This window comes from Xyrauchen texanus, chromosome 47, assembly GCF_025860055.1.
Source record: "Xyrauchen texanus isolate HMW12.3.18 chromosome 47, RBS_HiC_50CHRs, whole genome shotgun sequence".
Classification (NCBI taxonomy): Eukaryota; Metazoa; Chordata; class Actinopteri; order Cypriniformes; family Catostomidae; genus Xyrauchen; species Xyrauchen texanus.
Genome location: NC_068322.1, coordinates 27,373,468 through 27,399,875, shown reverse-complemented (window position 1 = coordinate 27,399,875; position 26,408 = coordinate 27,373,468). Strand labels below are relative to the sequence as shown.

At 39.2% G+C, this 26,408-nt stretch overlaps 1 protein-coding gene across 2 annotated transcripts in view; it reads left to right on the top strand.

Annotated features, from left to right (window-relative positions):
* The window catches only part of slc37a3 (solute carrier family 37 member 3), a 163,061-nt gene that overhangs the window by 58,131 nt on the left and 78,522 nt on the right, over window positions 1-26,408 (top strand). For both annotated transcript variants that reach the window (XM_052121023.1, XM_052121022.1), the window contains exons 5-8: window positions 17,032-17,115; window positions 19,207-19,352; window positions 22,596-22,692; window positions 24,699-24,783. In XM_052121023.1, the coding sequence (XP_051976983.1) occupies window positions 17,032-17,115; window positions 19,207-19,352; window positions 22,596-22,692; window positions 24,699-24,783 (412 nt within the window). The remainder of the gene's footprint in view (window positions 1-17,031; window positions 17,116-19,206; window positions 19,353-22,595; window positions 22,693-24,698; window positions 24,784-26,408) is intronic.

The window sequence follows — 26,408 nt, the reverse complement described above, 5'->3', positions numbered from 1 at the left end:
CTGGTGCAGAGATATGTGATTTCTTACTCGGTTGCTAGGGTAACCCCATCTGGTTGCTAGGCAGTTACCATAGTGATACTAATCAAGTGTCCTTGCCATCCTGATTGAAATAAATCAACCCAGAAGTCTCTCTGATTTTCTGGTGCAGAGATATAGTTACTGCTAAACGGTTGCTAGGGTACTCTGTTTAGTTGCTAGGGAGTGGCTTGGCAGCTGCCAATCATGAATCTCCAAAGGCTGCTTGTCAGTATGAATGATATAAACCAACTCCCATGCCTCTGTGACATTCAGAATGGAAGATATCCCTCTATGGATTTTGGTTGTTAAGGTGCTCGACAATGGTTGCTAGGGAGGGGCTAGGAAGTGTTGATTTGATGCATGATTGGCTGTTTGCTGTCCCGAGTCAAACGAGACCACCCTTGTGTTTCTATGACACTTCTATCCGGAGATATCCCTTTGATCTGTTTCAATAGAAGTCTATGGGACTTGTTGCTAAGGTGCTCTTAATGGTTGCTAGGGCGTGGCTTGATAGCTTCACAATGATCCTGAGAGACTGATTGGTTGTCTGAGTAAAATGAGCCCACCCCCTCGTCTCTATGACACTGTGATCCAGAGCTATGTTCAATACAAATCCCTATGCCTTTTCATTTCATGGGCCGTCCTACACCATTATAAGTCAATTGGGGCATTTTTGGGCAGCTCCTGCCCCCAGGGGTGCAACTTTTACCCCATATTGAGGTATGCTCTTACAGAGCCTGCCAGCCTCTTCAAATGTGGCAAATGACACGTTTCTACGAAATCCTCGCTTGGAGCTGTGACGCGTCAAAGTTTGTCTCAATGTTAAGTCTATGGGATTTTTCGGCTGCTTTTTTGCCCCTGGGGCAAATACCGTACCCCGATAAGCTTATAAAAGTCATAGCACACGTGTCCTCAATAGGCCGTTCGATTTGACACCTCATTCGTGGGTCTACGCCAAGCGGTGCTTGGGACGAGTTAGGTGCCGAAGTTTTGTTAAGAGATATAAAAAATAAGAAAAATAAAAATAACTAGATAGGTACATTTCCTGAAGAAAATGTGAGTGGTGCTTGCCGTGGCAAAACTCGATCAAATAGCCTGCTTGAAAAGAACAGAAATTGTGGTCATAAATAAATCAACCCAGAAGTCTGTATAATGTTCTGATGCAGAGATATGTGATTTGTTACTTGGTTGCTAGGGTAACCCCATATGGTTGCTAGGCAGTTACCATAGTGATAGTAATGAAGTCTCCTTGCCATCCTGAGTGAAATAAGTCAACCCGGAAATCTCTACAAATTTCTGGTGGAAAGATATGTGATTTGTTACTCGGTTGCTAGGTTAACCCCATCTGGTTTCTAGGCAGTTACCATAGTGATACTAATCAAGTCTCCTGGCCATCCTGATTAAAATAAATCAACCCAGAATTCTCTTCAATTTTCTGGTGCAGAGATATGTGATTTGTTACTCGGTTGCTAGGGTAACCCCTCCTTGTTGCTAGGCAGTTACCATAGTGATCATAATCAAGTGTCTTTGCCATCCTGATTGAAATAAACCAACCCAGAAGTATCTACGTTTTTCTGATGCAGAGATATGTGATTTGTTACTTGGTTGCTAGGGTAACCCCATATGGTTGCTAGGCAGTTACCATAGTGATACTAATGAAGTCTCCTTGCCATCCTGAGTAAAATAAGTCAACCCGGAAGTCTCTACTGTTTTCTAGTGCAGAGATATGTGATTTGTTACTCGGTTGCTAGGGTAACCCCATCTGGTTGCTAGGCAGTTACCATAGTGATAGTAATCAAGTGTCCTTGCCATCCTGAGTGAAATAAATCAACCCAGAGGTCTGTGATATTTTCTGGTGCAGAGATATGTGATTTGTTACTTGGTTGCTAGGGTAACCCCATCTGGTTGCTAGGCAGTTACCATAGTGATAGTAATAAAGTGTCCTTGCCATCCTGAATGAAATAAATCAACCCAGAGGTCTGTACTATTTTGTGGTGCAGAGATATGTGATTTGTTACTCGGTTGCTAGGGTAACACCATCTGTTTGCTAGGCAGTTACCATAGTGATAGTAATCAAGTGTCCTTGCCATCCTGAGTGAAATAAATCAACCCAGAGGTCTGTACTATTTTCTGGTGCAGAGATATGTGATTTGTTACTCGGTTGCTAAGGTAACCCCATCTGGTTTCTAGGCAGTTACCATAGTGATACTAATCAAGTGTGCTTGCCATCCTGAGTGAAATAAGTCAACCCGGAAGTCTCTACGTTTTTCTGATGCAGAGATATGTGATTTGTTACTCGGTTGCTAGGGTAAGCCCATGTGGTTGCTAGGAAGTTACCATAGTGATACTAATGAAGTCTCCTTGTCATCCTGATTGAAATAAGTCAACCCGAAGTCTCTATGTTTTTGTGATGCAGAGATATGTGATTTGTTACTCGGTTGCTAGGGTAAGCCCATCTGGTTGCTAGGCAGTTACCATAGTGATACTAATCAAGTCTCCTGGCCATCCTGATTAAAATAAATCAACCCAGAATTCTCTTCAATTTTCTGGTGCAGAGATATGTGATTTGTTACTCGGTTGCTAGGGTAACCCTCCTTGTTGCTAGGCAGTTACCATAGTGATCATAATCAAGTGTCTTTGCCATCCTGATTGAAATAAACCAACCCAGAAGTATCTACGTTTTCTGATGCAGAGATATGTGATTTGTTACTTGGTTGCTAGGGTAACCCCATATGGTTGCTAGGCAGTTACCATAGTGATACTAATGAAGTGTCCTTGCCATCCTGAGTAAAATAAGTCAACCCGGAAGTCTCTACTGTTTTGTAGTGCAGAGATATGTGATTTGTTACTCGGTTGCTAGGGTAACCCCATCTGGTTGCTAGGCAGTTACCATAGTGATAGTAATCAGGTCTCCTTGCCATCCTGAGTGAAATAAACCAACCCAGAAGTCTGTACGTTTTTCTGATGCAGAGATATGTGATTTGTTACTTGGTTGCTAGGGTAACCCCATATGGTTGCTAGGCAGTTACCATAGTGATAGTAATGAAGTCTCCTTGCCATCCTGAGTGAAATAAGTCAACCCGGAAGTCTCTACAAATTTTCTGGTGCAGAGATATGTGATTTGTTACTCGGTTGCTAGGGTAACCCCATCTGGTTGCTAGGCAGTTACCATAGTGATACTAATCAAGTCTCCTGGCCATCCTGATTAAAATAAATCAACCCAGAATTCTCTTCAATTTTCTGGTGCAGAGATATGTGATTTGTTACTCGGTTGCTAGGGTAACCCCTCCTTGTTGCTAGGCAGTTACCATAGTGATCATAATCAAGTGTCTTTGCCATCCTGATTGAAATAAACCAACCCAGAAGTATCTACGTTTTTCTGATGCAGAGATATGTGATTTGTTACTTGGTTGCTAGGGTAACCCCATATGGTTGCTAGGCAGTTACCATAGTGATACTAATGAAGTCTCCTTGCCATCCTGAGTGAAATAAGTCAACCCGGAAGTCTCTACTGTTTTCTAGTGCAGAGATATGTGATTTGTTACTCGGTTGCTAGGGTAACCCCATCTGGTTGCTAGGCAGTTACCATAGTGATACTAATCAAGTCTCCTTGCCATCCTGAGTGAAATAAATCAACCCAGAAGTCTCTATGTTTTCTGGTGCAGAGATATGTGATTTGTTACTTGGTTGCTAGGGTAACCCCATCTGGTTGCTAGGCAGTTACCATAGTGATAGTAATCAAGTGTCCTTGCCATCCTGAGTGAAATAAATCAACCCAGAGGTCTGTGATATTTTCTGGTGCAGAGATATGTGATTTGTTACTTGGTTGCTAGGGTAACCCCATCTGGTTGCTAGGCAGTTACCATAGTGATAGTAATAAAGTGTCCTTGCCATCCTGAATGAAATAAATCAACCCAGAGGTCTGTACTATTTTGTGGTGCAGAGATATGTGATTTGTTACTCGGTTGCTAGGGTAACCCCATCTGGTTGCTAGGCAGTTACCATAGTGATACTAATCAAGTGTCCTTGCCATCCTGAGTGAAATAAGTCAACCCAGAAGTCTCTACTGTTTTCTGATGCAGAGATATGTGATTTGTTACTCGGTTGCTAAGGTAACCCCATCTGGTTGCTAGGCAGTTACCATAGTGATACTAATCAAGTGTCCTTGCCATCCTGATTGAAATAAGTCAACCCGGAAGTCTCTATGTTTTTGTGATGCAGAGATATGTGATTTGTTACTCGGTTGCTAGGGTAAGCCCATCTGGTTGCTAGGCAGTTACCATAGTGATACTAATGAAGTCTCCTTGTCATCCTGATTGAAATAAGTCAACCCGGAAGTCTCTATGTTTTTGTGATGCAGAGATATGTGATTTGTTACTCGGTTGCTAGGGTAAGCCCATCTGGTTGCTAGGCAGTTACCATAGTGATACTAATCAAGTCTCCTGGCCATCCTGATTAAAATAAATCAACCCAGAATTCTCTTCAATTTTCTGGTGCAGAGATATGTGATTTGTTACTCGGTTGCTAGGGTAACCCCTCCTTGTTGCTAGGCAGTTACCATAGTGATCATAATCAAGTGTCTTTGCCATCCTGATTGAAATAAACCAACCCAGAAGTATCTACGTTTTTCTGATGCAGAGATATGTGATTTGTTACTTGGTTGCTAGGGTAACCCCATATGGTTGCTAGGCAGTTACCATAGTGATACTAATGAAGTGTCCTTGCCATCCTGAGTAAAATAAGTCAACCCGAAGTCTCTACTGTTTTGTAGTGCAGAGATATGTGATTTGTTACTCGGTTGCTAGGGTAACCCCATCTGGTTGCTAGGCAGTTACCATAGTGATAGTAATCAGGTCTCCTTGCCATCCTGAGTGAAATAAACCAACCCAGAAGTCTGTACGTTTTTCTGATGCAGAGATATGTGATTTGTTACTTGGTTGCTAGGGTAACCCCATATGGTTGCTAGGCAGTTACCATAGTGATAGTAATGAAGTCTCCTTGCCATCCTGATTTAAATAAATCAACCCAGAAGGCTGTACGATTTTCTGGTGCAGAGATATGTGATTTGTTACTCGGTTGCTAGGGTAACCCCATCTGGTTGCTAGGCAGTTACCATAGTGATACTAATCAAGTCTCCTGGCCATCCTGATTAAAATAAATCAACCCAGAATTCTCTTCAATTTTCTGGTGCAGAGATATGTGATTTGTTACTCGGTTGCTAGGGTAACCCCTCCTTGTTGCTAGGCAGTTACCATAGTGATCATAATCAAGTGTCTTTGCCATCCTGATTGAAATAAACCAACCCAGAAGTATCTAAGTTTTTCTGATGCAGAGATATGTGATTTGTTACTTGGTTGCTAGGGTAACCCCATATGGTTGCTAGGCAGTTACCATAGTGATACTAATGAAGTGTCCTTGCCATCCTTGTTGAAATAAATCAACCCGGAAGTCTGTACTATTTTCTGGTGCAGCGATATGTGATTTGTTACTCGGTTGCTAGGGTAACCCCATCTGGTTGCTAGGCAGTTTCCATAGTGATACTAATCAAGTCTCCTTGCCATCCTTAGTGAAATAAGTCAACCCGGAAGTCTGTACTATTTTCTGGTGCCGAGATATGTGATTTGTTTCTCGGTTGCTAGGGTAACCCCATCTGGTTTCTAGGCAGTTACCATAGTGATAGTAATCAAGTCTCCTTGCCATCCTGAGTGAAATAAATCAACCCGGAAGTCAGTACTATTTTCTGGTGCAGAGATATGTGATTTGTTACTCTGTTGCTAGGGTAACCCCATCTGGTTGCTAGGCAGTTACCATAGTGGTACTAATCAAGTGTCCTTGCCATTCTGAGTGAAATAAATCAACCCAGAGGTCTGTACTATTTTCTGGTGCAGAGATATGTGATTTGTTACTCGGTTGCTAGGGTAACCCCATCTGGTTGCTAGGCAGTTACCATAGTGATAGTAATCAAGTGTCCTTGCCATCCTGATTGAAATAAGTCAACCCGGAAGTCTCTATGTTTTTGTGATGCAGAGATATGTGATTTGTTACTCGGTTGCTAGGGTAAGCCCATCTGGTTGCTAGGCAGTTACCATAGTGATACTAATGAAGTCTCCTTGCCATCCTGATTGAAATAAGTCAACCCGGAAGTCTCTACGTTTTCTGATGCAGAGATATGTGATTTGTTACTCGGTTGCTAGGGTAACCCCATCTGGTTGCTAGGCAGTTAACATAGTGATACTTATCAAGTCTCCTTGCCATCCTGATTGAAATAAATCAACCCAGAAGTCTCTCTGATTTTCTGGTGCAGAGATATAGTTACTGCTAAGCGGTTGCTAGGGTACTCTGTGTAGTTGCTAGGGAGTGGCTTGGCAGCTGCCAATCATGAATCTCCAAAGGCTGCTTGTCAGTATGAATGATATAAACCAACTCCCATGCCTCTGTGACATTCAGAATGGAAGATATCCCTCTATGGATTTTGGTTGTTAAGGTGCTCGACAATGGTTGCTAGGGAGGGGCTAGGAAGTGTTGAAGTGATGCATGATTGGCTGTTTGCTGTCCCGAGTCAAACGAGACCACCCTTGTGTTTCTATGACACTTCTATCCGGAGATATCCCTTTGATCTTTTTCAATAGAAGTCTATGGGACTTGTTGCTAAGGTGCTCTTAATGGTTGCTAGGGCGTGGCTTGATAGCTTCACAATGATCCAGAGAGACTGATTGGTTGTCTGAGTAAAATGAGCCCACCCCTCGTCTCTATGACACTGTGATCCAGAGCTATGTTCAATACAAATCCCTATGCCTTTTCATTTCATGGGCCGTCCTACACCATTATAAGTCAATTGGGGCATTTTTGGGCAGCTCCTGCCCCCAGGGGTGCAACTTTTACCCCATATTGAGGTATGCTCTTACAGAGCCTGCCAGCCTCTTCAAATGTGGCAAATCACACGTTTCTACGAAATCCTCAGCTTGGAGCTGTGGCGTCAAAGTTTGTCTCAATGTTAAGTCTATGGGATTTTTCGGCGCTTTTTTGCCCCTGGGGCAAATACCGTACCCGATAAGCTTATAAAAGTCATAGCACACGTGTCCTCAATAGGCCGTTCGATTTGATACCTCATTCGGTGGGTCTACGCCAAGCGGTGCTTGGGACGAGTTAGGTGCCGAAGTTTTGTTAAGAGATATAATAAAAATAAAAATAAAAATATAACTAGATAGGTACATTTCCTGAAGAAAATGTGAGTGGTGCTTGCCGTGGCAAAACTCGATCAAACAGCATGTTGTAACTTGAAAAGAAAAAAAATTATGGTCATAAATAAATCAGCCCAGAAGTCTGTACGATTTTCTGGTGCAGAAATATGTGATTTGTTACTCGGTTGCTAGGGTAAGCCCATGTGGTTGCTATGCAGTTACCAAGGTAATACAATACATGGCTCCTTTCCATCCTGAGTGAAATAAGTCAACCCGGAAGTCTGTAGTGTTTTCTGGTGCAGAGATATGTGATTTGTTACTCGGTTGCTAGGGTAACCCCATCTGGTTGCTAGGCAGTTACCATATTGATACTAATGAAGTGTCCTTGCCATCCTGGTTGAAATAAATCAACCCAGAAGTCTGTACTGTTTTCTGGTGCCGAGATATGTGATTTGTTTCTCGGTTGCTAGGGTAACCCCATCTGGTTGCTAGGCAGTTACCATAGTGATAGTAATCAAGTGTCCTTGCGATCCTGAGTGAAATAAATCAACCCGGAAGTCTGTACTCTTTTCTGGTGCCGAGATATGTGATTTGTTTCTCGGTTGCTAGGGTAACCCCATCTGGTTGCTAGGCAGTTACCATAGTGATAGTAATCAAGTGTCCTTGCGATCCTGAGTGAAATAAATCAACCCGGAAGTCAGTACTATTTTGTGGTGCAGAGATATGTGATTTGTTACTCGGTTGCTAGGGTAACCCCATCTGGTTGCTAGGCAGTTACCATAGTGATAGTAATCAAGTGTCCTTGCGATGCTGAGTGAAATAAATCAACCCGGAAGTCTGTACTCTTTTCTGGTGCAGAGATATGTGATTTGTTTCTCGGTTGCTAGGGTAACCCCATGTGGTTGCTAGGCAGTTACCATAGTGATAGTAATCAAGTGTCCTTGCCATGCTGAGTGAAATAAATCAACCCGGAAGTCTGTAGTCTTTTCTGGTGCGAGATATGTGATTTGTTTCTCGGTTGCTAGGGTAACCCCATCTGGTTGCTAGGCAGTTACCATAGTGATACTAATCAAGTCTCCTTGCCATCCTGATTGAAATAAATCAACCCGGAAGTCTGTACTCTTTTCTGGTGCAGAGATATGTGATTTGTTTCTCGGTTGCTAGGGTAACCCCATCTGGTTGCTAGGCAGTTACCATAGTGATAGTAATCAAGTGTCCTTGCGATCCTGAGTGAAATAAATCAACCCGGAAGTCAGTACTATTTTCTGGTGCAGAGATATGTGATTTGTTACTTCGGTTGCTAGGGTAACCCCATCTGGTTGCTAGGCAGTTACCATAGTGATAGTAATCAAGTGTCCTTGCCATCCTGATTGAAATAAGTCAACCCAGAAGTATCTACGTTTTTCTGATGCAGAGATATGTGATTTGTTACTCGGTTGCTAGGGTAACCCCATGTGGTTGCTAGGCAGTTACCATATTGATACTAATGAAGTGTCCTTGCCATCCTGGTTGAAATAAATCAACCTGGAAGTCTGTACTCTTTTCTGGTGCCGAGATATGTGATTTGTTTCTCGGTTGCTAGGGTAACCCCATCTGGTTGCTAGGCAGTTACCATAGTGATAGTAATGAAGTGTCCTTGCCATCCTGAGTGAAATAAATCAACCCGGAAGTCAGTACTATTTTCTGGTGCAGAGATATGTGATTTGTTACTCGGTTGCTAGGGTAACCCCATCTGGTTGCTAGGCAGTAATCATAGTGATACTAATCAAGTGTCCTTGCCATCCTGATTGAAATAAGTCAACCCGGAAGTCTGTACGTTTTTCTGATGCAGAGATATGTGATTTGTTACTCGGTTGCTAGGGTAAGCTCATGTGGTTGCTAGGCAGTTACCATAGTGATACTAATGAAGTGTCCTTGCCATCCTGATTGAAATAAGTCAACCCGGAAGTCTCTACGTTTTCTGATGCAGAGATATGTGATTTGTTACTCGGTTGCTAGGGTAACCCCATCTGGTTGCTAGGCAGTTAACATAGTGATACTTATCAAGTGTCCTTGCCATCCTGATTGAAATAAGTCAACCCGGAAGTCTCTATGTTTTTGTGATGCAGAGATATGTGATTTGTTACTCGGTTGCTAGGGTAAGCCCATCTGGTTGCTAGGCAGTTACCATAGTGATACTAATGAAGTGTCCTTGCCATCCTGATTGAAATAAGTCAACCCGGAAGTCTCTACGTTTTTCTGATGCAGAGATATGTGATTTGTTACTCGGTTGCTAGGGTAACCCCATCTGGTTGCTAGGCAGTTAACATAGTGATACTTATCAAGTCTCCTTGCCATCCTGATTGAAATAAATCAACCCAGAAGTCTCTCTGATTTTCTGGTGCAGAGATATAGTTACTGCTAAGCGGTTGCTAGGGTACTCTGTTTAGTTGCTAGGGAGTGGCTTGGCAGCTGCCAATCATGAATCTCCAAAGGCTGCTTGTCAGTATGAATGATATAAACCAACTCCCATGCCTCTGTGACATTCAGAATGGAAGATATCCCTCTATGGATTTTTGGTTGTTAAGGTGCTCGACAATGGTTGCTAGGGAGGGGCTAGGAAGTGTTGAAGTGATGCATGATTGGCTGTTTGCTGTCCCGAGTCAAGCGAGACCACCCTTGTGTTTCTATGACACTTCTATCCGGAGATATCCCTTTGATCTGTTTCAATAGAAGTCTATGGGACTTGTTGCTAAGGTGCTCTTAATGGTTGCTAGAGCGTGGCTTGATAGCTTCACAATGATCCTGAGAGACTGATTGGTTGTCTGAGTAAAATGAGCCCACCCCTCGTCTCTATGACACTGTGATCCAGAGCTATGTTCAATACAAATCCCTATGCCTTTTCATTTCATGGGCAGTCCTACACCATTATAAGTCAATTGGGGCATTTTTGGGCAGCTCCTGCCCCCAGGGGTGCAACTTTTACCCCATATTGAGGTATGCTCTTACAGAGCCTGCCAGCCTCTTCAAATGTGGCAAATCACACGTTTCTCTGAAATCCTACGCTTGGAGCTGTGACGCGTCAAAGTTTGTCTCAATGTTAAGTCTATGGGATTTTTCGGCGCTTTTTTGCCCCTGGGGCAAATACCGTACCCGATAAACATAAAAGTCATAGCACACGTGTCCTCAATAGGCGTTCGATTTGACACCTCATTAGTGGGTCTACGCCAAGCGGTCGTGGGACGAGTTAGGTGCGAAGTTTTGTTAAGAGATATAAAAATAAAAATAAAAATAAAAATAAAAATATAATAATAAGTATGTGAGATTACAATAGTGATGCTTTGCAAGCACCACTAATAATAAGTATGTGAGATTACAATAGTGATGCTTTGCAAGCACCACTAATAATAAGTATGTGAGATTACAATAGTGATGCTTTGCAAGCACCACTAATAATAAGTATGTGAGATTACAATAGTGATGCTTTGCAAGCACCACTAATAAAGTATGTGAGATTACAATAGTGATGCTTTGCAAGCACCACTAAAAATAAAAAGTATAATAAGTATGTGAGATTACAATAGTGATGCTTTGCAAGCACCACTAATAATAAGTATGTGAGATTACAATAGTGATGCTTTGCAAGCACCACTAATAATAAGTATGTGAGATTACAATAGTGATGCTTTGCAAGCACCACTAATAAAAAAATAATAAGTATGTGAGATTACAATAGTGATGCTTTGCAAGCACCACTAATAAAAATAATAAGTATGTGAGATTACAATAGTGATGCTTTGCAAGCACCACTAATAAAAATAATAAGTATGTGAGATTACAATAGTGATGCTTTGCAAGCACCACTAATAATAAGTATGTGAGATTACAATAGTGATGCTTTGCAAGCACCACTAATAAGTATGTGAGATTACAATAGTGATGCTTTGCAAGCACCACTAATAAAAATAATAAGTATGTGAGATTACAATAGTGATGCTTTGCAAGCACCACTAATAAAAATAATAAGTATGTGAGATTACAATAGTGATGCTTTGCAAGCACCACTAATAAGTATGTGAGATTACAATAGTGATGCTTTGCAAGCACCACTAATAAGTATGTGAGATTACAATAGTGATGCTTTGCAAGCACCACTAATAAGTATGTGAGATTACAATAGTGATGCTTTGCAAGCACCACTAATAATAAGTATGTGAGATTACAATAGTGATGCTTTGCAAGCACCACTAATAATAATAATATGGCGAATAACAATAGTGATGCCTTGCCTTTGGCAAGCACCACTAATAATAAGTATGTGAGATTACAATAGTGATGCTTTGCAAGCACCACTAATAATAATAAGTATGTGAGATTACAATAGTGATGCTTTGCAAGCACCACTAATAATAAGTATGTGAGATTACAATAGTGGTGCTTTGCAAGCACCACTAATAAGTATGGCGAATAACAATAGTGATGCCTTGCCTTTGGCAAGCATCACTAATAATAATAATAATAAGTTTAAATAGGATTTCAGTAAGTTGGCTCTCACAAGCCAACTTAAAGGGGTCATGACATGTGTTTTTTTATTGTATTATTATGTTCCCTTAGGTGCAATTATAGTATTAATATATTTTTTTTTAAGAAAAACTTTTAAAATCTAGTGATTTATGACCTTTTCCCACCCTGTTTTTCATCCTCTGATTCAAACAGTCTGTTTTGGGGGCGTTTTCCATTTAAGACTTCAGTGTTAACGCCCACTGTTATGATTGGCTAACGTCAGTGCCTATGTATCAATTATTGGCGCCCCAGCCAGAATAATATGCAAGTAAACTAAGTAAAAACACTGTGATTATTCATAATGAATGAAATTGCGCTTTAAAAAGTAGTTTAAAGTTTAAAATAGATTACTTACAGTTTAGCGTCGTCGTTGTTCCCAGAATAGTCGACACGGACTTATCTTTGACCAACAGTTTTCTGGCAAAGCCAGCATCATATTGAGATTTGTTCTCAAAACAGTCATCCTTAAAATGTACAGAACAAATGCTCAAGTTAACACTGCCGTGACTGGGTAGATCCATAAAAATAAACTGCATCCATTTTTCCCTGGCGTCTGGATCTTTCGGCAGCTTATTCAGAGGTTTTGTTTGACCACAGCCAGGAACAGCACATCTGTGTGGCATCGTAATTTTCCTGTGCACAAGTAGTCTCTGTCAGAGCTCGCTGTCCATCGACTGAACACTTGTGAGGCGCACGGCGATCTGAAATGGCGTGGTTGTCTTGCGCTTAAAGCGTAGTTATCTTGTGCTGGAGGCGGTCATATGCAAACGCTGGTACGTCACTTCTAACCGTCACGTCACTTCTAACCATGAATCCAGAACGAGCTGTATTTTGAGCTTGATTAAATAAATGATTCGTTTAGAATGGGGAGGACGTCTTAAAATATTAAACTTGCAGGACGTTTTAATGATACAAAGACCTCTTATATACCAAAAGATCAAGGCAAATTTGGTTTCTCATGTCATGACCCCTTTAATAATAATAATAATAATAATAAGTTTAAATAGGATTTCAGTAAGTTGGCTCTCACAAGCCAACTTAATAATAATAATGATAATAATAATAATAAAAATAAGTTTAAATAGGATTTCAGTAAGTTGGCTCTCACAAGCCAACTTATTATTATTATTATTATTATTATTAATAAGTTTAAATAGGATTTCAGTAAGTTGGCTCTCACAAGCCAACTTATTATTATTATTATTATTATTAAGTTTAAATAGGATTTCAGTAAGTTGGCTCTCACAAGCCAACTTAATAATAATAATAATAATAATAATAATAATAATAATAACAATAATAATAAGTTTAAATAGGATTTCAGTAAGTTGGCTTTCACAAGCCAACTTAATAATAATAATAATAATAATAATAATAACAATAATAAGTTTAAATAGGATTTCAGTAAGTTGGCTCTCACAAGCCAACTTAATAATAATAATAATAATAATAATAACAATAATAATAATAAGTTTAAATAGGATTTCAGTAAGTTGGCTCTCACAAGCCAACTTAATAATAATAATAATAATAATAATAATAAAAATAATAATAAGTTTAAATAGGATTTCAGTAAGTTGGCTTTCACAAGCCAACTTAATGAAGCTCAATGTATTAATTATTAAATGGGGAACTGGGGTGGGATTAAATAAGTTGTCTTCTTCCCACTCCCTTTCATGCAGATTTCGATCGTCATAGTTTAATACTGTATGTTTGTTTTACACTGTATGACTTAACAATATTTGTTGCCTTGTACTTCTGTGCCATTGCCTGAAATAAATGAAAAATGAATGAATGAATGAATGAATGAATTTTATTAGCAGAAGTTTGTAAAGTTAGTCATATAAGTGCTGTCATGCAAAAGCAGCATTTATAAGGCTTTATGATGTGATCATATACCATTGTTGATCTTTGCCTGCTTTAATAGGAATAGTGTTAAATTATCTCATTATTCCCTTACCCTGATGTCATCCAAGATGTGTGTGATTCTCTTGATTCAGCAGAACACAAATTACGTTTTTTTTTTAATGTTGAAAAAATGCAAGTAAATGGGTCCCCTCTGTCTGCTGGCTGTTTGATGGTCCAAAAGGCACATTCAAGCAGCATAAAAGTAATCCACATGTTCAAGTAATGTCTTCTGGAGCAAATCGATAGGTTGGTGTATGAAACAAATAGATAATATTTTTTTAAGCTATAAATCATTGCTTCCTCCCAGCACTGTATTTCTGTTTGAAATGAACTACCTCTCGCGGGACGTTCGTTTCTCTGTTATACAAAGCGTGCACTTCTAACTTCTCACGTAAATGCGCCATAGCACTCACATCACTGGATACGTCCACTCGACTGCTGGCAGGAAGCAATTTTTTTTAAAGTTAAAGTTTGATTATCTATTTGTTTCTTACACCAACCTATCTAATTTCTTCTGAAGACATTAATTGATCAATTGGAGTTGTATGATTACTTCTAATGCTGCTTAAGTATGACTTTTGGACCATCAAACAGCCAGCAGCCTGAAGGCACATTATAAAGACCTACAGAGCTTCAACATTTTTCCCTAAATCTTAATTTGTGTTCTGCTGAAGAAAGGCAGTCAAACATATCTGGGATGGCATCGGGCTAAGTGAAAAATTTGAGAATGTACATTTTTGGGGGAACTATTCCTTTAAGTCTCAAAATGTACATTGAATTGGTGCTCCTTTGAATGTTGTGCATTTGTATACAACTTCTATTTTACAATCTTGCTTTTATGTCTTACAAACACTTAACATTTCTTAAGCATACATAATATACAGTACTGTGCAAAAGGGTTAGGCACATAAGATGTTTCACAAAAGCACTTAAGATGTTTATTAATTTCTTCAGTTTAGTGTGTCAATAGGGAAAATACATTTTAGACTCCCAAACATCACTTTAGCAAATAGAAAAGATTAGAATAGAAGAATAGAATAGAACAGAGCGCTCTGCAAGAGATTGCATTGCACCCATAGAGCCCCCCACTGAACATGGAGTCAGTCTGGGATTACATGAAAAGACAGAAGCAATTGAGACAGCCTAAATATATTGAAGAACTGTGTCGAATTCTCCAGGAACATCCTATTGGCCAACAACCAAGAAAAACTGTCCAGGTGTACCTAGAAGAATTGTTGCAGTTTTAAAGGCAAATGTGGCCACACCAAATATTGATTTAGATTTTTTAATGTTTACTGGACTTTGTATTATTTTAATTGATAAATTAAAACTTTTTATGTCATTATATTTGTAGACATCCTCACATTTTCACAAGTGCCTAAAACTTTTGCACAGTACTGTATAATAAAACAAATATAATAAACTATAACTTCTGCAGATAAATCCTGTACACAGGTTAAGCGGTTGACGATGGATGGATGGATGGATGGATAACTTCTGCAGATAAACACATTTAATGCAGTATCCTCTAAAGTATAACTATGAATAGTTAAGTATTATAATGTACTATAATGGTGGTTACAATTATTTGAGAAGTTATAATATTTTATAAGGTGTATTATGAGACATTGTAACAGCATTATAAGTGCATTAAAACAGTAAATTTTCCACCAACATAAAAGTTGCTTGAAGACACTAATGGCCACAGATGTTTTATTTTGGAAATTATTTACATTGATTTGAATTAAATCTAAACCATGTAGTGTTGCAGTTCCTCAAAAGGTTACTGGAATACTGGCAAACTATGTTGTATTTTGCTCCCTGGTTGCAGATACTATAACAATTTCAGATTGAACCTTTAAGGCATTTTGTATGAAAAATATATTTGTAAATTTTTTTAGGCACATAATTCACTTTCCCACACTCAAGGAGAATTAGTGATTTGTAAGGACGATTAGTTGGCTCATATTTAGCTATTTTTACATAATTATGAAGAAAAGTGTTTATTTTCCTCCCAAGTGTCAGTTGTACCAGAGGTCTTGTCAATGGATAGTACACATTTGAGGTTTTGAATATACACTCACCTAAAAGATTATTAGGAACACCATACTAATACTGTGTTTGACCCCCTTTCGCCTTCAGAACTGCCTTAATTCTACGTGGCATTGATTCAACAAGGTGCTGAAAGCATTCTTTAGAAATGCTGGCCCATATTGATAGGATAGCATCTTGCAGTTGATGGAGATTTGTGGGATGCACATCCAGGGCACGAAGCTCCCGTTCCACCACATCCCAAAGATGCTCTATTGGGTTGAGATCTGGTGACTGTGGGGGCCATTTTAGTACAGTGAACTCATTGTCATGTTCAAGAAACCAATTTGAAATGATTCAAGCTTTGTTACATGGTGCATTATCCTGCTGGAAGTAGCCATCAGAGGATGGGTACATGGTGGCCATAAAGGGATGGACATGGTCAGAAACTATGCTCAGGTAGGCCGTGGAATTTAAACGATGCCCAATTGGCACTAAGGGGCCTAAAGTGTGCCAAGAAAACATCCCCCACACCATTACACCACCACCACCACCACCAGCCTGCACAGTGGTAACAAGGCATGATGGATCCATGTTCTCATTCTGTTTACACCAAATTCTGACTATACCATCTGAATGTCTCAACAGAAATCGAGACTCATCAGACCAGGCAACATTTTTCCAGTCTTCAACTGTCCAATTTTGGTGAACTCTTGCAAATTGTAGCCTCTTTTTCCTATTTGTAGTGGAGATGAGTGGTACCCGGTGGGGTCTTCTGCTGTTGTAGCCCATCCGCCTCAAGGTTGTGCGTGTTGTGGCTTCACAAATGCTTTGCTGCATACCTCGGTTGTAACGAGTGGTTATTTCAGTCAAAGTTGCTCTTCTATCAGCTTGAATCAGTCGGCCCATTCTCCTCTGACCTCTAGCATCAACAAGGCATTTTCGGCCCACAGGACTGCCGCATACTAGATGTTTTTCCTTTTCACACCATTCTTTGTAAACCCTAGAAATGGTTGTGCGTGAAAATCCCAGTAACTGAGCAGATTTTGAAATACTCAGACCGGCCCGTCTGGCACCAACAACCATGCCACGCTCAAAATTGCTTAAATTACCTTTCCCATTCTGACATTCAGTTTGGAGTTCAGGAGATTGTCTTGACCAGGACCACACCCCTAAATGCATTGAAGCAACTGCCATGTGATTGGTTGTTTAGATAATTGCATTAATGAGAAATTGAACAGGTGTTCCTAATAATCCTTTAGGTGAGTGTATATATATATATTTTTTTTTTGTGAAATATTGCTAAATATTTGTTTGTAGCTGTAATAGTAGTGTTTGTTTTTGGTTTCAGGGTCTCTATATCAGTGGGGTGATCGGTGACCGGTTCAACCTCCGCTATGTGCTCTCCTTTGGATTATGTGGATCAGCTGTCACAGTTGGTATTCTGTTTTTGGTCTTTTTGATGCTTTTTTTTGTTGCTTTTTACACTTGGTGTACATCAGACTTCAACTGTAGTGATAGAAGCTAAAGTTTACGTACACTTAGGTTGAAGTCATTAACTATTTTTTGCCCCAATTTTGAATGCTCAATTCCCACTACTTAATAGGTCCTCGTGGTGGCATGGTTACGCACCTCACTCCGAGTGGTGGGAGGACAAGTTTTAGTTGACCCCATGTGACTCTACCCTTTCTAGCTACCCGGCCAATTTGGTTGCTTAGGAGACCTGGCTGAAGTCACTCAGTACGCCCTGGATTCAAACTCGCAACTCCAGCGGTGGTAGTCAGCGTCAATACTCGCTGAGCTACCTAGGCCCCTAAAACTATTTTTTTTAACCACTCCACAGATTTAATATTAGCTAACTATAGTTTTGGCAAGTCATTTAGGATATCTACTTTACACAAGTAATTTTTCCAACAATTGTTTACAGATTGTTTCACTTTTAATTGACTATATCACAATTCCAGTGGGTCAGAAGTTTACATAAACTAACTGTGACTTTAAGCAGCTTGGAAAATGCCAGAAAATTATGTGAAGCCTTTAGCCAATAAGCTTCTGATAGGAGGTACATTGAATTGGAGGTGTACCTGTGGATGAACTTCAAGGCCTACCTTCAAACTCGGTGCCTCTTTGCTTGACATCATGGGGAGCCAAGACCTCAGAAAAAAACATTGTGGACCTACACAAGTCTGGTTCATCCTTGGAAGCAATTTAGAAAAGCCTGAAGGTACCACGTTCATCTGTACAAACAACAGTATGCAAGTATAAATACCATGGAATCACGCAGCCATCATACCGCTCAGGAAGGAGAAGCATTCTGTCCTCTAAAAATAAATGTAGTTTGGTGTAAAAAGTGCAAATCAATCCCAGAACAACAGATGCTGGCGGAAAATAGGTAGACAACTATCTATATCCACAGTAAAATGAGTCCAATATTGACATTACCTGAAAGGCTGCTCAGCAAGGAAGAAGCCGCTGCTCCAAAACCTCCATAAGTTTGCATAAGCCAGACAACAGTTTGCAAGTGCACATGGCGACAAAGATCTTACTTTATGGAAAAATGTCCTCTGGTCAAATGAAACAAAAATTTTACTGTTTGGCCATAATGACCATCATTATGTTTAGAGGAAAAAAGTTGAAGAACACCATCCCAACCGTGTAGCATTGGGGTGGCAGCATCATGTTGTGGGGGTGCACTGCTGCAGGAGGGACAGGTGCACTTCACAAAATAAACGATAAAATCATGAGGAAGGAAAATTATCTGGATATATTGAAGCAACATCTTAAGACATCAGCCATGAAGTTTTAAAGTTCGGTCAAAAATGGGTCTTCCAAATGGACAATGGCTAAATGGCTAGTAAAAGGACAACAATGAGATGAAATAAATAAAAGCTGTAATAAATAATTCTCTCTACTATTATTCTGACATTTCACATTCTTAAAATAAAGTATTGATCCTAACTGACCTAAGACAGGGAATATTTTCCATGATTAAATGTCAGGAATTGTGAAAAACTGAGTTTAAATGTATTTGGCTAAAGTGTTTGTAAACTTCTGACTTCAACTGCATTTGCAATTAGCGCAAATAGCTTCTGCCTTTTTTTATTTGTGTTGACTATGCTTGTAATAAAATATGTGCTCATATAGACATTGCACAGAGGTAGATTTGTACAATAGTGCTCTTTACTGATCTGACAGAAAAACACAGATTCTTCATTCCTCAAAAATCCATCAAAAAGCACAGGTATTGTAATGCAAAACTGCAATAATTAAAAACATAACTCTTCACTATACAAATCCTTTTAATTACTTTTGTTAAACATTTCATCCAGATTTAATTGATAAATAATTTATCAATTAAGAATAACAAACTACAAATGTAAGAGGATTGTTTAAGAATAACGGTGTTGAATATTTAATGAATTGCATGCTATAACTTGGAAAGCTCTGATATAAACCTGTTATTTCATACCAAATAACTGATTTACCCCATCCGCTCTCTCTTTATCCCACTTTTACACTTGTTTAGGAGTTTGTATTTGGCACTTTGACGGAGTGGCTGCAGTTTTATAATGTGTATTTTTACTGCACTTTGTGGGTGATGAATGGACTTCTGCAGTCTGCTGTTTGGCCCAGTGTGGTGGCCATTATGGGCAACTGGTTTGGGAAATCTGGGTTGGTATCTTGCCTCGTCTTGTCTAAGATCACACACACTCATGGCTCCAGACAAACAAAATAATTTGTGCCACTGGCAACTGTATTTGAAACATTTTATTTCCAGATGACTTAAGCCTGTAAATTACAGAGACCCCATTTACACCAGTTCTTAACATCAGTTTCGGACAATCCATTAACAAGTGGACAGCACTTAAACCTCAGCACTAGATGGATTTTGACAGCTGTATGTAGACACAAAGGGGTGAATGCGTTAAACCATGCCCTCTATTTCAGAGCAAAATCCTGTCTTATTGACCAGTTTAAGTAACATCAATTTTCCCCACAGCGTCCATATTTGTGACCATCAGCGGGAGGAAACGAAGTTGTTGAAAAATGCCTGTAGAATGATTTCAAGAAAAACATCAAAAATTGCTTTTGATCCATGCCAAGTCCCAGGAAACTTTCTTACAGGTCTTTAGACAGCACATATATTGCCAAATTGAACCTTTGTGGACATTTAACGATTTATCCACATGCGCAGGCGAGCAGGGGTGCAAAGAGTACTGTAAAATCATACTCGAGTAGAAGTACTGTTACTTCCCAAAAATGTTATTGTGAGTAGAGTAAAAGTAGCTGTCCTAAAAGACTACTCAAGTAAGAGTAAAAGAGTAACTAATTTAAAAGTACTCATGAGTAGTGAGTATTGTGTACTGAGTTGCAAAACCTGTGCCCCCCATTATAATGAACACTGTATGCCGACTTTTAAAATACATCACTCATCTATGATAAACACGGCATGAATCTGATTCCAAAAAATAAAAGGGAGACATGATAACAGAAATGAAAAGAATAAAAATGTATTTTCAATACACTGATCACCATTTTATATCGTAATGTATGAAACAATTACATTAAAATCTGTTTATGTGTAGGGTCTAAATTTCCCTTAATGCCGACAGAGCGTTATTGTTGTGCTTAAAACATGTTCAAACAATGCAAGGAATGCAAAAAAATACTAAATAAACAGGATCACTTGGCACGTCACCTCCTGCACAATAGAGGAGGTAGAGCAGGCATGGGAAAAGTTGTTTGGTACAGGGGCTACATCACGCTTAAAAAGAATAATTCAACCAAAAATGAAAAGTCTCTCATCAGAAAGACTCCCCTCCTGGCATCCCAGATGTGTATGACTTTGTGATTCTGAAAATTTGTGTTCTGCAGAAGAAATAAAGATTTTTAGAAGAATATCTCCGCTCTTTTGGTCCATACAATGAAAGTGAATCGGTGCTAAAATATTGAAGTTCCACAAATCACATAAATCAGCATAAAAGTAGTGTCATCCATGTGCCTCAATCCATGTCTTCAGAACTGATATGATAGATGTTGTTTTACTATTAATTCTCCTCCCTGCTCAGTCAGTCTCCACTTTAATTTCACTTTCTTCTTGTGTTTTTGGTGATTCACATTCTTCATGCATATCGCCATCTACTGGGAAGAGAGAAGCATTTGTAGGAAAAATTGATACACTCATACACCAATGACGGCAGAGCTGCCATGCAAGGTGCTAACCTGACATTGGGAGCAACTTGGGGTTCAGAGTCTTGCCCAAGGACACTTCGGCATGTGGAGTCGTGTGGGCCAGGAATTGAACCGCCAACCCTGTGATTGGCAGTTGACCCGCTCTACCACCGGAGCCACAGCCACCCCTAGCCTAAACATTAGCCGCCTGTCAATCAAACAGCATGCTGTGACAGATGTCAGGAAATAAAAAGTCGATGGATATATAAAATAAAATCAGGACAGGGAGGTAGCGAACACAGACGGTGGGAAAATAGTGCAGTAAAAGTGCAGTTACAGCAATTAAAATGTACTCAAGAAAAAGTATGCAATTTTTAAACAACTTAAATTACAATTCTTGGGAAAAGTAGTTACAGTAACACGATTATTTGTACATGAGGAGTACATCTCCGTAAATTTCTCTCACTTAGAAGGTGCAAATATTTTAGTCACTGTATTAAAAAACGTCTGTGATGATCCCCTCTGTATGAATGTAAGAGCTTCTTTTAACTATTGAAGAACAGATTTTTTTTTTTGCATCTCACGGCGCAGCACGATAAAGGTATATGGAATATCGATATATGGAATATATTATTATATTTTTATCATAAATTCTCCTAATTCTGCACAGTAGGGGATGATATGCATGAAAAATATGAATCGCCACAAACAGAAGAAGAAGAATGGTAGAGTGAAACTGAAGCCGAGACCATTTAGCAGAAATGGGCCACTTCTATTTAAATGAATAGGAAAAAGTTGGAATGCCCAACCAAGAAGCTCTAGTGCCCTATGGTCAACGAATGTAGAAAGGAAGTCCAGCCTTACAGTTAAAAAAGCCCATCACCATTTAGTTTCAGACATCGCTTGTCAATCAACTCACTAACCTGCATTAGCTATACAAACTGAGATAATTGCGTGTTTTAGTGTAATATGAGGTAAAAAAAAAAACACAATTTATGATTCTGATATCATCATGTTTTATTGCTGATTTGAAATATGTTCTTTAATCGTAATCTTGATCAACTATTTTTGAGATTTCAGTGTGTGTCCACATTCAAGTAGATTGCAGCTGCATTGGCATGATTGAAAATAGCCTCCCAAGAGCGTTTCAAAAATGCCAACAGTGGACTGACTTGCTACAAAGTCTTTGACTGAAGTGGAGACTGACTGAGCAGGGAGGAGAATTTATAGTAAAAAATGACTTGAAATATTGTTTTGTTTCTCACCCACATCTATATCACTTCAAAAGACATCTATTTAACCACTGGAGTCATCTGGAGTACTTTGTTGCCCTGATGTGGATTTTGGCACCCATTCACTTGCATTTTATGAACTTACAGGTCTGAAATATTCTTCTAAAAATCTTCATTTGAGTTCAGCAGATGAAAGGAAGCCATACACATCTGGGATGGCATGATGTTTGGGTGAACTATTCCTTTAAATGTTCTGCTGCCTGTTGCCAGTGCATCATAGCTGCACGTCATGAAATGTGAAACTTAGCAAATTACCAAAGTATGTTATTATTTTCTGTCATTAGTCATAATCCGTAGCACAATTGCAAAATTCTGTGTATGAATATACAGTAGCTAGCTATGCTTTCATAAAATGTATAGAAATGTAATGATATGATTCTTTATCGCAACATTTGTGCTAATGCATTGATCTGGTCTTTACTAATTCTCACACATGTCATTTGTGCTTCAGCCGAGGATTGGTGTTTGGACTGTGGAGTGCATGTGCATCAGTGGGGAATATTCTGGGTGCATTTCTTGCATCCAGTGTCCTCAAGTACGGCTATGAGGTGAGAGAACAGTATTATAGTACAATACAAGTAGATTCAAAGTGTTTAATGCATGAAGCTAAAATCTAGTTAATGAATGCATGTTTTCCACAGTTGTACTAAATGAACACATGGACAAATTGTTAATCTTTTCATCTCTATGCAACAATATACATCAATACATAGTAATAAAAAGCATTACTTACCTACATATACTGTACTTTTACTAATGTATATACTGTATATAGAAGCAAACTCTTAAAAACTGTTGAGCTGTATATCAGCACGGCACGAGGCTACAGGCCTCTTTTCTTTTCTTTCCACGTGTCTGTAGAATTGGGAGTTGTGCCAGCCAGCTTGGTAATCAGTGGTAAATTATTCTCTCTATTTTATGCATTTAAGTGTATCAGTCGACTGTTGAGTATGTCTGTATGTGTGTGCTCAACACAGTTCATCAGGGGGTGCTACAGCTACATACAGACAAGGATGCATTCAGTTATTTTCAAATTTTCATTCTATTTTCTTTAAATATATTAGTCACAAATGCCAAGGACTAGGTTGCTCCCAAATGTTCCCACATTTTTAATTATTATTTTAATATAACTTCAAAATTGCATGTTTAATTTGATATGCTAATACAATGATAGGCAGATATTGGAAGCTATAATTGTGCCACTTTCTAATTGTGTGGGTTCCACACAAACAGGTTTTTCACAAGTTTTCTTGGGAAAGTGGAATTCTTTAAGCTTGTCCTTTAACGCACCACTGCTGCAGCCATCAAAATGCTGCCCGTTCTCTCGGACGTCACATTCCCTGCTTTGGGTCATGTACCTGATATTATACATAATACACAGGTCTATTTTTGGAGAGTATTTATTGGGAGCCATTCTGCGGATTCTGACAATAAATAATTTCTGTAATAAAAGGCTTGTCAAACTGTTGTATGCCATGAACTACAATTAATTGCCTGCAATATTTCTGGATAGTTCTGCACTTTTAAATGTGGAGCAAGGATTGCCCTGTGACTCAAATGCTTCGGTTATATTGAAGCGTGTCATTCTGCATCCAGAATGCACCCAAGCAGTTTTTTGCTGCTCTGTGTTTGAGCCTTTCTTGTTTCTTACATTATTTTTATTTTGATAGTTTTGTGCAATAACATGTTTTACATATTTAGACTATTTGTTGAATATCTGTCAATTACCCTGTTAAAGGGCTGGGATTAGCATCTATATATCCCTATTCAGGTACACGATGCAGCCTATTTATTGACCTACTGTACGTGGGCTATTTAACACAGACCAGGATGCACTAGTCGACTAATAGCTCAGACAACCCACTATGTAGGCGATTATGAAAATTAGTAGGTTACCTTACCTTGTACCAGAATCCTTAACTATTACCAGCAAATTCTGTATGACAGAGTGAATCAAATGTCATGTCAGACACAACTGTTCTTCAATACCAATGACTTTATAAGAAAAAAGGGCTTAGCACAATATATTGTAACAATAATAATACAATTGCAATACTTATTGAATCAGCAACTAAATATTGTTGCAATTCCCAACCCTATCGAGTGACAGTTTGGACTTGAGACCGGACTCTGAACTAGAAAAAAATCACTCTTAAACCATTTCAGAGCAAATAAGTCATTTTCGAGAGACATTTAAAATATTTTGAATAGGCTGAAAAATCAAATCGATAAAATGTTTATAGCCGTAGCCCTTGATCAGACCCAAATTAAAGTTCACAGATAATCTCCTCCTCCTGCCACAAAGCTCAGATCTCATTCACGTTTATGCGTGTTCAAATACGGTGCATTAACTCTTTATTCTCATGTGTTGTCAGACAAAGGGGCAATTTTATATGCGCATATTCAAATTGTACAAATGAGTTTTGAGAGCTATGGGAAAGGGGAACATTTTTAATGTTGGTCTTTTTCTCACACAACGCTGTTGTATGGTATCAGAAGACAAGTCATATGGGCTGCTTTTATAATACTTTGTGTGTGTATTTGTTTGTTTCAGTATGCGTTTCTGGTGACATCAGTGGTGCAGTTTGCAGGGGGTGTAGTGGTGTTTTTCGGACTGCTCGCGTCCCCTAAAGAAATTGGTGAGTTCAACCGTATAAAGTGTGTAATGTTTTGGCCGTTAAAATACTTTCCCTGGTTAATATGCAGAGACTGTAAAGATGTTGATTTACTGTGAAAAGTGTACACTTTCTCTGTGGTTTGTTTAAACATCTACACCGAGAACAATGGAATGAGTTTGGCATGTTTGCATTTCTTGTCACAAAAATGAAACACTTTAATGCCTCTTTTCATTCCACTTCTGTCAACATTGTTTTACAGTTCATTTGTAAAGATTGACATGCCTCGTGGCTGTCATCTGAAAAATGTCATTTGTCAAATTTTCTTGTCTGATTTCAAGCTGGATTTGAATTTTGCACGCCCCAAACACATTTGTTTTTAGATGTTAACAGATATGTATAGGTTGCACATAATTGAAAACAATTATATTTTTCATCATGTTTGTCAGTAAGGGTAAATTGGTTATGTTAAAAAAAAATGTTGAGCCATTTTGTTCTTCCAGATTTAAACCTTAAGTTGAAGTAACAATAAAGTATGAGGTACAGTATATATGTAACATATATGAATAGAGTACACAAATCCCTCATTCCATTCTGAGCATTTCTTCACATTATTCATGAGAAGGAACACTTCTATTCAAGTACTGTGCTGCCTCATGCATGAGCTTGCATTAGAAAATTATAAATCATGTGCGGATGTGTCAGAGGTTCCTGGCTAGCGCAAGTTCAACAACAGCACTCGCAGAACATATGAGGAACCATGGTAAGATCACATAACGGCGACAATTCAAAATCGCACGCGGATGTGACGGCATTTTCTGACCCAGAAATGAGAGCGGCCTTTTACACAGAACGCCGTGGTGAGATCGAAATCACTCGATAGAATGGAATGCAGTCGATAACCGGCCTGGAGCGAGCATTTCAGTTCGTCCATGACTATCTGCACCCCACCATAGGCGTGCATGGTGCAGACATGTTTAACGGTTACGACGACAAGGGGGATGCTATATTGCTGGAGGCTTCAGATAGTGAAACCTGGTAACACTCTGCTAAGATGACCACTGGTATTTCATTGATGAAGGTTCAAAAGCAGGTGGTTGAGAAACTTATGCTAAAATGACCCATGCCTGATATGCCACAGCATTCTCGATGAACTGTTTTACCGAGTCAGCATGACTCAAAGTCCCATCACCTGGTAATATTCTTTCCTAAGCTGCACAAACAGCTGGTTAATATATTGCACTCTCCCTACTAGAGCGCATGTTTGCATTCCTTGACCATGCAGCGCAGAGAGGCTACTCTGATCCTCCCCCAGAAGAAGCTGTCACGACCTACTTGTGTCCCTCTTCTTTCAGACTGGCGTGTAAATCTTACCGGTGAATCCATCCAAACCATGTAGACTCATGTCCTTATTAGTCAGTAAGGCTTATTCTGCAGCATGCCAGGCTGGTTTGGCCCAGCACACCATGCCAGTCTTGCAGGTCTACCAAGCAGAGCTGTTAAAGAAAATGGACAAACATGGCCAGACACAGAGTCTTTTAAAATCTCTATTGCACCATGGATTTGGCGCTCCAGGGCTTGTAAGATAAATAGCCACACTGAAATAAACAATTTGTTGGCTCAACAACCATCTACTTCGAAACATACAT